This window comes from Melanostigma gelatinosum, assembly GCF_949748355.1.
Source record: "Melanostigma gelatinosum genome assembly, chromosome: 4".
Taxonomy (NCBI): Eukaryota; Metazoa; Chordata; class Actinopteri; order Perciformes; family Zoarcidae; genus Melanostigma; species Melanostigma gelatinosum.
Window position 1 is genome coordinate 26192680 of NC_136637.1, and position 15266 is coordinate 26207945.

At 42.7% G+C, this 15266-nt stretch overlaps 1 protein-coding gene across 1 annotated transcript in view; it reads left to right on the forward strand.

Moving 5' to 3' along the window:
• Positions 1-6715: 6715 nt before the first annotated feature.
• celf5a (cugbp, Elav-like family member 5a) overlaps positions 6716-15266 on the forward strand; it is a gene marked incomplete at both ends in the record, with an annotated part of 186367 nt that continues 177816 nt past the window's right edge. The window contains one exon of the mRNA XM_079267346.1: positions 6716-7073. Within this exon, the coding sequence (XP_079123472.1) occupies positions 6716-7073 (358 nt within the window). The remainder of the gene's footprint in view (positions 7074-15266) is intronic.

Consider the following 15266-nt stretch of genomic DNA (forward strand, 5'->3'; position numbering starts at 1 on the left):
AAGTTAGCATTTCAAGCCATATGTGATGTTCCTATTATATTCCTAAAGGCATAAATTAACCGTGCCTGCAGACATTTGTGGCTAAAACTCTCTGTGTCATGTCAAGTTTTCGACAGTCTCCAACTTTCACTTTAGGTTTTTCTCTTTTCTCGTCAAAGCAGCCGAGCTTCTCAAAAGAAAAGCTGAGCACCAAGTGTATTTTATTTTGAATACAGATGTAGGCTAGGTATTGCTGAGGTTGTCAATTGTGGTTTAAGCCCCTAATGTTTAATTCCTTCGGCGCCAAAGAACAGACATGCCCATGAGTCTCATTCAGCTCATTTATTGTGGTTCACTGGTCTGTATGACTCAGTTCGGACAATCTGGTGGCACAAAAATGGATTAGCTATAGAGCTAAAGCAGACAGTTGCAGCAACTGGTGAAGAGAGTCGATATACAGCTAAAACACCCAAAGGAGTCAGGGGATCAAACAAAAGATAAGGTGAGGGAATACTGGACTTACATTTATAAATGAGAAACATACCTGGATGTTTAGGCAATGCACCTTTTCATTTAAGAAGGATGCTTTGAACGGCACCCGCTTGCAGAAAAACGTTGGACTGAAGATTGAGTTCACTATCTTCCAAACATGTCATCTTGCAGGAGGGAGCCCCATGCAGAGACGAGTCCTTGCTTAGGACTGGCCCGGGACTTTTCCTCCCAGCTGAATGGGAATGTCTGGGAATCAACCACTGCAGTGCTTGAGGGGTTCTGCTCTCCCATCACAACGAGTGGCATATTTATTTTTGCATTTCGTTTTTTGATGCAATGTGTAGACTCTACCGCCTTTTGATATTAATGTCTGATGGTACTTGTAGACAGTGGACACGATAATTGAAGATGATGCTGTCGTGCTCACGAAACACCATCGAACATAAACAAGTATTCTGGATACAGTTTTGTTGCAATTGTGTTAGCTGCTAATTTCCGATCTGCTCCATGTTGTTGTGCGACACATTCTCACGTGTCAACCTGTCAAATAGCTATTCTTGGTCATTGGCCCCTGAGCTTCAAACCATCACGCTCTGGTATCATTTTTGGATGTGTCAGTAATGGCAGGTGTCAGTTTCCACTCGTTACATGCAAAGTGTCTTTTCAAAATAAACTTCCATCTTCCATCTAAGTTAAATTAACCCATGACTAGCGAGTGACTAACAAGCCACGTGACCAGCGACTCACATGAGTCACGTGTGCTGACGACACTAACAACTCACAGGACGTATGACTCACTTGACTAACGGCTCACGTGACTCGTGATCTGATCTGACAAAATGTCAACTTTTCCTTTTTGTTTTGCACTGGCCATGTACAGCGGCCTTCTAGAGGATGCATGCAGCAAGTTGGCTTCAAACTTGGCATGCATGTCACATGATTGTAGCTGCTTCATAGCAAGTCCTCCCACCACTTACTGGTGGGCTCTTACTGAGATGTTTTAGATGATTTGTCCTCCTCGTGTATGTCAAAGAGAGATAACCAGCCGACTAAGGAGGCCAAATATCCTGAGCTATCTACTGAGCCCTGCTTGTTCAGCTGGCAGGGTCTGTATGGGAGTGATTTCTGTCTGTATTATTAACCACGGATGTGATATTTATGATGCAGCTTTAGGGGAACTGGCAATCATGTATTACAGTTTAGTCATTATTTAGACACGGTGTCCTTACATGAGAGTAAATCACAGTGGAACACAGCTTCCATCTGCTGGTTAGAAAATGTAAGTACAAAGTAAACCTTGGATCAGGGATCACTGATATTTCCATATTTGCTGATGGTGGAAATATAAATCAGCGTTTAGTCAGAATTTAGATTTCATATCTAAAGTATAATGCTACTACAGTACAGTGGGCTATCCTGTATTCTGGTACTGATTTGTAATATATATATTTTAAATGGCCAGAGATAAATGCAGGAGGAACCTGTATCATTTTGTTTGAACACACTATTCTGCATCTTCAGCCATAAACCATGAAAAATACTTTCTCCACAAATTGAACAAGATTGAGCAAGGGAGGAAAGAAGGGAGGAAAGAAGGGAGGAAAGAAGGGACACAGGAGCTTGAACACCATGTAGTCCGTTGATGTGATAATGTTTTTCTGGACATTGTATCAATACTAAACAGCAGCAAATCAGATCACAGCAGTCACTTGGATGAGCAAAAAAGACAACATTGCGCCGCAGGCTGGCCATTCATCTAACAAAACTGCAACAATCACAGCATGCGATGGGATTCTTTTAGAAGCCATGTTCTGGATGATGAAAATGTATCTTCAACATGTAAAAATGAGCTGGTCATTTCCAATCATTCCTGCCCTTCTCTAATCCTGCAACTCCCTTGCTGCTCCACCAGAGACCCGCTGGAGGAGAATGGTCTGCTTCATGGCCCTCAGTGGGCAGAGAGCGTCCTGCTCAGCCTCATCCTGGATTTATGTCGAAGCTGCAGCCAAATCAGCAATGGTGGAAGAAGTACATCGATCTTTTACTGAAAAGTAAAAGTAGTAATACCACTAAGTACAAATACTCTGTTACAAGTAAAGGTCCTGCGTTCAAAATATCTTACTTATATAGGGAAAGTACAAATACCTATTATGTGGAATGGGCCATTTCAGAATGATTATATTGTTGGATTATCATTATTGAGTCACTAATGTGTATTCATGGTCTCTGGGCGGTAAAGATGGGGCTAATTTTACTTTGGCATGCTGCTGGGTAGCTTGTGAATTTTCCCCCGGGGCTCACCGTCCATTATTATTATTCATAATTTATTTGTCTGTTATGTTTTGTATTATTAATCCGGATGTGCACAGTAACTATTAATTGAAGTGATCAAATAAATGTAGTGGAGTAAAAAGTACAGTATTTAGTGGAGTAGAATTATATAGTTAAAATGGAATTACTCAAGATTGTACTTTAGTACAATTCTTGAGAAAATGTACTTAGTTACTTTCCACCACTGCAAATCAGCCAACTGCCATGACTCAACTAGAATCAAACAACATGTAAAGTAGACTGGAATAACTGGGAAACTGAGAAATGTTTCAATCTGTAATAAGAGATTCTTAGATTGGGGTATATTTAGGCACATTTTAAGAAAGCTGACCTTTCAAAATTGCTCTGATGCGGTTCAAGTTAATATTTCAATAAAGAAGATCGTATTTCGTCCCATAATTTAGCACGTAATGATCAAGACAGTGAGCCCAAATGAAAGAGCCAGTTATCTTTCTCACCTAATGACTACATCCGTGTTGTAATTGTAATTGAAAATGTGAGATCGGGGTGCTCAAAAACTTGAATAGTTTACGTGCTTTGAAATTAAAATCTGTCTCTTGATTATTTACAATCCACAAAAAGAGAATGTACACATCACACAAATGTGTTCCTCTGAATGGTTTGCAAAGGGAGAAACAAATCTTTAGGAAAGGCATGTTTGTGTTCTTCAGTGGAAAAGCTCTGATCGATATCGAAGAGCTCTACACGACTTTTAGATCAGGTCCCTTATTGAGGAAAGGGTGCGGCGCCATAACTCCACAGTTCAGCCTGCTCTTATCACATCTCATCTGCCTGTTAAGTCACTGGTCCATAAAACTGTCTCCAGCGTGGTATGACCATCATCACATCACACCCTCATTTTCTCGAACAACACCTCACAGTAGAGCGAGCATGCTTTGCAATGCATAGCCAGAGTGCAATGGTGAACTAGTCACCAGGGGACACCTCCAACTCTTCCCGCTTATTAAACCCCAACTGCACTTTCAGAACTTCACCATGCCAGCCCAAGCAGAGAAGAATCTCCCCCTTAAAGGCAAAGTGTTGTTTCGTCAAGTTCCTCATTCAGTCGCTGCCTTCAACTCCTGACTGGGTGCCATATGGCAAGTTAAATTGTGTGTGCTCGTATTCGCTGTGTGCTATTTGTGCCTTGTTGCTGTCTTTGCACAATATGCAAGTGAGTTACTGGATGTGGATGTGGAAAATAGTGTTGAATTTGGGTAATTAGGAAGTGTGTGATTGTGTGTGTGTGTGTGTGTGTGTGTGAGCGTGTCTGCCTGCCTGTCTTGACTGTATGTCTACAAGTGCACACAGAATGCAAAATGACTCCCCTGGCTGCATTTGTCTCCCTCTAGGCCTTCCAGACTTCCCAAGCTGAACAGATCCAGCCCGGCTGCCTCCCTCTCAGGGTCCAGACTGGTTAACAAGCAGCAGAATAAACGCCAGCCGGTTAAATTGTATGTAACTTCTTTAGTTTGCACTAATAGTGTGACCTTTATTGATTTCTTGTCTCTGCTTTCAGCTTGGCGCAACACTAATGGCATTGGTCAATAAAAAACCATGAAGTGGAAGTTCTCAATACCCCTCCCCCCTGTGTTGACCACATCTCTAAAAATAGCCACTCAGCCTCCCTTCGGACTCTGGAGAGCCGGTGCCATGACAGCTCAGTGCTCTGACTCAACATGAGCTGCACTGCGTCCCCGTTTGTTTCCCCACTGCAGATGTAAGAGGGCTGACATGCTGAGCCAGCCACCAAACACGTCTACTTTTGACTCCCGTACCCTGCCAACATGCCATTCAGATGGCCGGGCCACATTCAGTGAGAAACCCTGCCTCTTCTGATCAATACATGTGGAACACGATGAGCAGAGCATAAAGCAACACTGTGACTCTGGCCAATCGAAAAACAACAACAACACAGCAGTTTCGGCTGTCACGCACGGCACTCTGGGATCTACTTCTTCTAAGAATTACATTCAAGAATATGTTTACAATGAAATGCAATTTTAAAAAGCCTTGTGTCTGTGCAGCCACCACCCACCGCTTTATTGACCGGTCATGTCAATGTGTACCCCTGCCTGCTGATGTCGTTCCCTCTACTCTTAGCATTTATTGAGCTTTGCAGAAAGAAATATTATGAGCACCAGTTCAACAGCTGAACTTGTCCTCCTCCCAGTGAAAGCAACCATCTGCTCTGGAGAGCCCATGTCTCTCTCTCTCCAAACTTCTCAACCCTGAACTTTGTTGACAGTCTGTTTCCCACTGCAGGCCGAGGCCCCTTCGGATGGGAGCCTCGGCTTGCTTTACAGGTGCACTGCTCAATTCAGAGGAACGGAGGCAGCTGAAGGCAATTCTCTCACATGGTGATGCAGCCATTCGTGAGTCAAAGTTGTGGGAGGGGACCCCTGCGGTGCCGCTCCTCCACAGTGAGAGAAGCAACAGCAGCCGCCAGCAGCAGCTCGTATTGATTCACCTTGCAGCCTTGAGCCTGCTGTCACAGACAGTATATATCACTTCATTTAATCCACTGTTAAAGAGGCTGTAATTAGAAATCTGTCCAGCGGATGTTTTTAAGTTAAAGGGTGGTTTGTGGCTAAATTGTAAACCAAACTATTGTCCCTCTTGCCTATCAGTTTTGTCTGTGTTGTTCTGCTTTCGGTCAATTGATGATTTTGTTTTAATGATGGATTTGGATCTGAGTGCTATTGACAGTGTCTGCAAAGAGAAGGCAAATGATGCAAATAGCACCTCTCTTGGGGGATTAGCCTGCTTGCTATTTGAAAGGTACTTACAGTAAGTCTGCTAATTGTGGTTAATGTTTGCTGGTCTCTTGACTCAATCTAATGACAGATTGCAGATATCATTCACTTTGAAAGATGCAGCAGCATCTACTGTACAACATACATGATCACCTTAGTAGATATTCACACTGTATTTATCTTTTCTGTGCAACGAATCCTCCGTATTTAAAACATTTTTTGACATCTTGATGCCATTTTTTTATCATTAACACTTATGAATTGATGAATTACGACTTGCACACCGTCTTCGGGACTTTTGAGGCTTTTCACTTTCCTCCACCACATTCCCGACGGAAACATAGCACCATTTCACTTCATTTATCTACAAAGTTTCAATTAAACTTCATCCAACCGCTGCAGCAACTTCGCAGATTGCACTTCACTATATGTCAGCATTTTACTTTACCTAATTGTCAGACTCAGCACGACCCATGAAACTTACATTGAAATGCTGCGTTCACATTCAAAACATCAATCATTTCTGAAAGAGTGCAGTATGGTCACATGACTGCCAACACTTGTTTAATTCAATTCCAGTAAAACGTTTAATCAAGAGCTTTTAATTGTACTACCAGGCCTTGTCGTGAAAGACATTTAACAATGCACAGGTGTAAATAATGAACTTAACGATGGCTGTGTTGGTATAACTGGGACACTCAAATAGAAAGGAGCCATCGTTAATGTTATTAGTAACACCTGTGCTCCTCCTGCTACGACAAGTCTGCTGAGGAAAAGGCCTCAGGTAGTGGAAGTTAAAGTATAAAGGTTTTTGAAGTAGGTTTTCTTCCACCACTGTTGAGATGGAAAGTGTTTTACAAACATGCTCAGTCATTTAAAAAAAAACAAAAGTCCACATTACAAACAAACCTTGCTGCCTCTCTTATGGCCGCTGGGTGTCACTCCAGAGCGTCTAATATCGCTCTTGTGCGCGCTTATTCCGGCACTATCACCCCCCCCCCCCCTCCCCCCCTCCCTCCGCCTGCCTTGTATTGTGTGTGTGTTGTGTGTCGGATAGAAAGTCAGCCTGGTTTCCAGCTGAGTGCTTGCTCTCTCAGCGTGTGTGTGTGTGTGTGTGTGTGTGTTGTCATTATTATCCACTCTGCTCCCGGCTCAGAATGGCCAGATTCACTCAGACTGAAACAAGAAGGCAGCACCATCCACAGCAGCCCCAGCCCGCTTACTCCAGCTTGGTTTACACCGGACCGGGGGCGCCACCGACCCAACAACCACTACTACTTATCCCACATCAGCACCAGTACCCTCAGCTCACATTTCCGAAACCCATGAACGGGTCAGAACCCATTTCAATTCATCCGGAGAGCGGCAACATGAAAGACCAAGATGCCATTAAGCTGTTTATCGGGCAGATACCGCGGAACTTGGAGGAAAAAGACCTGAAACCCCTGTTTGAACAGTTTGGGAAAATCCACGAACTGACAGTTCTCAAGGACCGATACACCGGCATGCACAAAGGTAACGTGTCGCCCCTCAAATGGCTGCGAGGCCCATATAAAGCTGCAGAATTGCCTATTATTTCCTGTATCTTTTCAATTACTTTGTGTTGAAATAGTGACGCGAAAAAATACGGGTGTTTGTCACTTTTTTAAAATTTTAAATATTTGACATTTGATCAATAATCCACATCTGATATCGGTCTAAAATGCATCATGTGCATCATTGCTCACATGTTCTCATCTAACATCATTGATGTGTGTTATTTTGTTCCAGTTATGATTGATTATAAAGTAGTTCTTATCTAATATTTTTCAGAACATTTGTATTTTTATTTTGATAAATCCCCATTTTCTGGACAAGCTTTTTTTTTTTTTTACAATTATTAGTAGCGCTTGAAGTGTCACGAATGATGGGGTGATAAACTGTGTGTGTGTGTGTGTGTGTGTGTGTGTGTGTGTGTGTGTGTGTGTGTGTGTGTGTTTGTGTCATGTTCTGTATTGCTATTCTCTTAACACGCGCTTTAAGTGGGGCAGAGGCGCTTGGAAAGGATGCATTTTTAAAGAGCCTTCCCATGCCAGTCCCATCTTTTTTTTTGTTGCGGAGGGACGCCATCATTTATTCATCCCATCGGCTTTTCTTTAACGTCTCCCCATGTGCGAATGGGGCTGCGTTGGGTGCAAACTCGGCACACAGCGAAATCAGTTCAAGTGCCACCGGACGTCTTCCAAAGAAGGGGCGCAAGAGCTGACGCAAGATGACGGACGTCGGCGCGGAGAGTTTGCGGAGCAACGCGGCGTTGCTCGCGCTGAAACGGGAGGTGGAGGGTGTGGAGATCCAGTCGGCACACACACACGCGCGCACACACACACACTGGAAACTTCCTCCTTCCATAATGAAGTTGGTTATCAAAGGTGTAGGCTAGATCACTGGAGAACCATTTCGCAATACGTCACGCAGTCGATCCACGCAGTGTAGACGTCGTCATCATCACCATCACCACCACCGCCATCGTCACCACTTTCAACAAACTTTGATTTCATGAATACATTAGCAAACAGCCAGGTTGGACAAGAACCATAAACTTTAGTGGTTGAAACCATCACAGTGACATTTACGCCTCCATGATAATAATGGCTGTGACCAGCAGTGCCATAATTATTGTTTTCATTGTCATCATAACTTTAACATTTGAATCATAATTCAAAGAGAGAAGAACCAGAACGACTGTCCAACATTGTCCATCTGCATGACGTCTACGGTTTAAAGTGTGGCTTCACCTCCGTGTTTCTAAATCTGCCCAAATAGATGTCGCAGACCAAAAACACAACTTTCATTTTGTCACATTATTGGTAAAAAAAAAAATTAAAAAAAATTATATTTTTCAATTCAATTCCTCCCCATTGTATTCCCCATCTAGCACTCCTGCAGAGCGGATGCTGATATGTGAGGGATGTTAGTATAAGCTTTTTATTGCAGTGACATTCGAAAAAAATGAAGACAAACGACAATCTGTGACACTAATGTAAATGCCATTTGCAAACATTGCAAACAATGTCCTCTACGACATATAGATTCACCATCAAAATATATGAAATTCGTAACCATTGCAAAGGTTTGTCCATAACTGTCACAAAGCCCTTCCGTTGAGGCCCGATCAAAGACAGACTTCAACATATGATTGACATTCTGGGATTGACTTTAGAAGACACGGGATTGCAACGCACAAATAACTTCAGATAAGATTATGATGAGTGATATTACAAGTAATAGAAGGGAATGGGAAAAAAAATATGCAATTAGCTGGTGATCTAAAATATCTGCTCTGCGATGATATTTGGATCAAAACCCTCACAGGATGTGAGGGTTCACATCGGATGTACTGTGCCATTCGATTGTGCTGTCATAGCTGCTGTTAGTCATATTTCATGAAGCCACATCTCTGGAGCTGATATTGTCGGTGTGTAGAAGGAAGGACAATGTCTTCAGTGCAGCACTCATTTGGCATTCCTCGGAGCGTGTTTGCGTGTGCATGTGTGTGCATACGTCTTCTAAAATAACATTGCCCTGTGTTGCACAATGATTGCAGCATTTAGCTCTTAAGTGATTGTCGACCTTGATGTTGTTTTGTCATCGTAGTATGATAATAACTATCACAAATTAATATGATCATGAATCTACATAACATCATTCATGCTCTGGTGGTAAAGTTAATCAAACTGAAAACAAATCTTTGTGTGAAATCTGTAAATGAGAAATGTTTTCAGTGAAACAATCTCTTTTTCAGGTCGCTTGTTAGTATGAAATGCAAAACTCAAATTGTAAAGAGCTGTGGAACAAAGTGAAATTCCCTTTTTACAATGGTGTGAAAACAATCCTGTGAACTTTGATTCTATTGTGTGTCAATCAGGACTTTTGTTTATTCAGTTCAATTAAAACCGAAAAATCCCAAATGTTTGCATGTTTACATGTAAAGGCAGATAGATGAGGTAATCTCTCTGATCTGAGTACAAGTATTATAAACACGTAATCCTAAATGTTCTTCTCAAGGTGATTTTTTTTACCTTCATACAATAACTTACAACAAATACAACAAACAACACATTTATTTGAAACGAGTGGCGTTCAGTCAAATGGTTTGAAATGTAATGACTCCAGGCCACACCATTGACAATACATAATCAAACCCTAATGTGTCAGACTGTAATGTTAAACTGTAATGGCACCCTCAAATAGGCACATTCAGACGGACAAATACATTGATGGACAGAGGGATAAACACACACACACACACACACACACACACATTATTTTCTTCATTCTAAGTGTCGTGCATTTGTAGTCACTGCACCCATCTGTCATTTTGATTTCCATGTCATCCACATTGTGCTTTGTGTGTTTATTATTTCCTGTTTTCTTATGCAACTATTTCCCCCCCCTTGGTAATCCATGAGGGAAAACATGGAATTAGTTTGTAAAGCGTGATAATAATGCATGGCCATAATAACTTGACTCAAGAGGATTAGCGAATGTGCATTGTCTGAAGCAGCAGTCTCTGGGGTGATCAGCTGGTTGCCTCCCTAAACAGTGGCTGCCTCTGCCAATTAGAAATGCAGTCTAGTCTGCCTCTTCAAATGATTAATTCTGCCCACGTTGTCGATGGCCTGCCAATTATTGTCGCCCAATTGGTATTAATAGGTGGATTTCCTGATGTTGAATTTATCACAGACTGTGAAAACTTCTCCCTTTGACTCTAATTGGCTTCCACTTATAGCACATGCAGAAGGCATGTTTATGAGCATATGAACCAAGGCTTTAATCTGCAGTCTGAGTTTATTCATGTGTTCAGTTTGCTGTTTCCCGTCCATCTTCGTCTTGAAATTGACAGTCTTGCTTTGCATAAGTGTATACACGAAAAGCCCTCGATGCTGAATCGGTTTCAGTGTAGAGTTCTGTTGAATTCGCTCCATTTGTCCGGACAGATTTTATCCGACGAGTTTGGTTAACTAATCTTCCCTCGTGCGGTTAAGTAACGTGAGCTCAGATGACAGAGAAAGACTGCAGGTGTGTTTCAGCACAGCAGACAGACGAAACAATCCTAACGCTGCTTCAATCATGCCGGCCAACTCAGCGCGGGTATCAATATCAAGCTAGTCTCGGGTGTCATTGCGTTAATGCGTTTATAAACGGACAGAAGATATTGCCGTAGACCCTCAGCCAAGCAGAAGCGCATTGAATCACAGAATAATCCAATGAAATATTTACTCGAGTTTGTATTTTTTTTTCCTGCCTCTGAGCTCGTCTGATGGATAGCGTCCCTCTGTGGGTTGCCCTCCCAATAAAAAAAAAAGAGAAAATTAAGGAAACAGGAACAGTCGGAATATAGCATATGCATCAACATGCCGTTGCTGTAATATGAGACTGCAGTTTTCATACATGAAATGATACCTGAAAGGCGGCAGCTTTGATTAAACTGAGCTCTGGTCTGTTGAATCCTCTCTCTCTCTCTCTCTCTCTCTCTCTCTCTCTCTCTCTCTCACTCTCTCCGCTTTGACATGATGGAAGTGAGAGCGCATCCACACGTCTCCATATTGTGTGTGCCTTATGGAAAGTGTCAAAGATCACGGCACTGCTGTAGGACAGCATCCCCCCTGGGGAAACAGATGGTATAAATTCACTTACAGACTATAAACAGAACTGTAGAAGTGACATGGACGGTACGTACACAACGCTCTGTGATGATATTACTGATTTAACAGACATCAGTGGAGCATACAGGCTTTTTGCCAGTGTGACCGGCGTATCGTTGCTTATGACGCCGACAAGGCCGCGCTCCGCTGGAGGTCAGTGTCCACGCGACTCACCTGGCTTTTATTTTGTCTCCGCTCCTTTCCCCTTAATCCCCGGCCGAGAGAGCCTTTCAAACGGATTGATTTCCTGCACCGATGCAACATTCATTATGGCTCGCAGTACATTACGCATTCAGTATGTTGGAAGTGCCGTCATTCCGTGACCTTCCTGGAATATGTTTGCTCTTAATAGGTGCCTGGAGCAGGGATAGATGTATGAGCAGATGTACTGTGAGATCTAAGGGAAAACATGGACCGATTCCATCACTAAGACACTGGTTTATGAAAGCATACACTACCTCTGTATGTCAGTAACTGGATTAAATGAAGCTCTGTGCCGGTTTGTTTTAGATTGTGGACAGTGTCATGTTTGGAGGTGGGACTATAATGGCGCTGGTGTTCAGGGTTAGAGACCCTTTAAAAGGTCTTTCATTGCTTGGCTACCTGGAAGTAAATGTGCTTCTTAGAGTTTGTTGATAAAAACTCCAATGATATGATTGTTTCTGCGATATAATAATGTTGTAAATGTGTTGCAAAGGTCTTTTAAAAAAGACCAATGCTGTTTTAGAATGGAGTGCTTTCTATTCAACATTTAGTCTCGAAATATTATTAATATATTCGATTTAGCAAGAAAAGAACATTTGAGTTTATATAAATAGTTGGGGAACTTCACTCAGTCCTTTGTGGTGGTGCCAACAGCCATTTCAAATTTTAAAGTGAGGATTTGGGGTTGAATTATTTTTGGTCACATTTCTCTTCTAACTAAAGGTAGAGTCGGTAAAGGCGTAGCGCCTTCCTGTTCATGCACAAAGGTCACAGCTATTTCCTTAAATAGAGGGATGGAAGCCTATCTATTTTGTATGGGTAGCTTAGCAGAGAGTGCCATTGCCTACAGAGCAGAGTGTACTCTTATGAGTGGGGGGGGGGGGGTATAAATGCACAGAGGGTGGAAAAAAGCAGGAGAGGAGGGGGTTGGCAGTTTCTGTTCAAATAGCATGAGCTCTTTAATGTTGTGTTTGAGCCTGGCTGGGCACAGATTCATTTTAGATGGAAAATGAAATAACAAGGGAGAGGGGAGAGAGGAGCTTTTAATGCAATGTTTTGTGATAATCCCTCTCCATTTTGGAATGGTTCAGGAGAACTCATGCGATAAAGCCTTGTACAAGCCCGGAAAATAATAAGTTATTTGTCTTGCCTTTATACTGTGCCCTTGGAGGGCTCGCTAACCCCCATGTTTTGGCCAAAAAAAACAATCACAGATTAGTCAAGCTGTCACATCTCTCCAATTGCCAAATGGTTGAGCCCTTGTTGCTGGTGTGAATATACAATGCATGAATGTCGTACACGTGGATGTGACTTAGCGCCGTCACTCGACCGAATTGGACAGGGAAGGACGGCCCATGTATGCAGCAGGCCCCACAAGGCAAATGACAGCCAGACACATGGGCGCAGAACAATGGATGAATAGACAGATGGATAAGTGGAGGGCGGGGGAAGATGAAGTGTTTGTCAGAGATGCAGAAGCAAATAGCTGCTTTTATCCCAAGGCTGCGGGAGAGTAGAGTGATGGCTCGGCTCGGGACACGGAGGATCCCTCTGTCTGATTGAGAGAGCCGCTTGGACACCGGAGGGCGAGAGGGATGGAGGAGGTGCAGAGGCCAAGTGTGGCAGATTTATAAAAATTAACATTTTGGGAAAAGCCCTCTAGTAACAAATGTAATACTTATTCCAATATTACTATCGCTGCTGCAACTGCAAAAACTATGACTTCTACCGCGTCTTAGAGGCTATTTACTATTTAATGGCTGTTATTATTCCTACATTACCAATGTAAGCAACAATAGAAATGCTCATATCAGCTGTAACAACAAACTAAATGATGCTAAAGTTGACAACATAGGAAATACCTCCCAAACGAGTAATTATGATAAACAGCATGATCAGCATCAAGAGCTTTTTCCTACAGATATTAAGCAATTCCCCAATTTGTGATGAAGACCCATTTGAGGTTGTAAAGTGTCGATGAATGCTCAGGTCCGTGAGGGATGTGTGAAGATACATGCTGCTCAGCACGGTTATAAATAGAAATTCTGTGGTATTTCCGAAAATAGGTTAAGCTGCCATCACTGCACTGCTGGCATGACATCACTGATTGCCTGCCAGCCTCCCCCAAAAGGCCGCTCTCCCACACTGTGCTCAAAAGGAGGGAGAGAATGAGGGAGCGACATAGGGAGCATCTGTGGGCGACTGCATGTCCCCATCATTTCCAGCGTCCCCCCCCCCCGTCCTTCCTCTCCTCACGCCCCCGTCCCTTCCATCACGGCAGCCATCTCTCCCCTCACTCCTTCCATCTATCTTTCCCCGCTGTAGCTAACAGTCTCTGTGCTTTATCGCCAGAGACACAAACTGGTCCGGGGCTTTGTACCGGCGATGTATCGCATCCACTTTTCTTTATTTATTTTTTGCGTGTGTGCGATACAAGCAACTTGTGTGCCAAACGGTGCAGAAAACACAGATGAAAGATGGAATTTGCGTTTCTTTTTTGATCATCAAATGTTACAATTTGGTTGAATAAGCAGTGTGTGCGGACTTTATACGAGTTCCAACATGGCACCCGTTCTGTGGTTCCCCATTCAACGGTGGATCTGGCTTAATTAAAAAAGACGACTCAAATTAATTAATGGCTGATGGGCTCTCATATCTGTTTCATCTGCTCTTTGGGTTCACTTCAGAGCTCTTTCTTTGCCATTCTTCTGAGCTATAGACAGATGAATGGATGGATGGATGAATGGATGGATGGATGAATGGATAGAAAGAAGATAGATTTATGGAACCCTTCGGGCTGAATTTGGTTACTAGGAAATATACGTCAATGCAATTAACACCCTGATGCCTGCTTAGTAGTCAGACCATTAATGTCAATTCGTGTCTTGAGACAAAGGCAGAAAGAAAGAAAGAAAGAGAAAGCTGAGACAAGTACACAAAGTCTTATTTTCATGCTGTTCTCCATTCGGTACATTCATTGAATAGAAAGAACAGCTATAAGAAGCAGGGGACTCATTATCATTTTGCGTATAAAGACGTGAGCAAGTAATGTTTCATTTCAAGGTGGTCTGTGTTTAGCAGCAGAATAATCTGTGTGTGTGTGTGTGTGTGTGTGTGTGTGGTATAGCCGGGTTGTGTGTTTTTTTCCTCCTCACGTCTTTCTTACTCATTCCTCTTTCAATCACTCCATCCGAGCACCTCTGGGCCTTTGAAGCGCTGCCTTTAAAGGTATCTTTCAATTTGTAAAATCAAAGTGACTGAAAACCTGATCCGTCTCTTAGTCTGCAGTCAGTTCGCAGCTGCCAGTCAGCTGTGATTGTGGCTTCGCTATGATCAATTGATCCGCCTCAAAGGTTTATCTGCCTTTCACCTTTCAAAAGAGGACAAGCATCGTTAGGAGAGCGCTGCAGGGAGGACGTATTTTTGTCGGCCAAACCCCCGGAAGTTAACACCCCACTGGTTCCCTCCACAAAAAGCCGATGGGAGTTTTCCATCGCATTTTGGGATTATTGCAAAAAATAATCTCTGTGGCAAACACAAGTTTATGATACTTATATGTTTTGCTCAGCACCATAATCGTCACAAATGAACACCAGTTTTATGATGTTTGACGTGTGAATGCAATCAGCAGAAGTAAAAACTGCATATATTTGATATAGTTGTAAAAATTGCATATATTTGATATCGTAGAGCAAAACGTTAAAGCTTGTGTTAACCGAAGGCCTCATTTCAGGGATCTAACTCAAAACTCCGAAGTGCAAAAATGTCAAAGTCATTTCTGCCGCACTCTATTGCATCAAATACGTCAATCGGGTCCAAC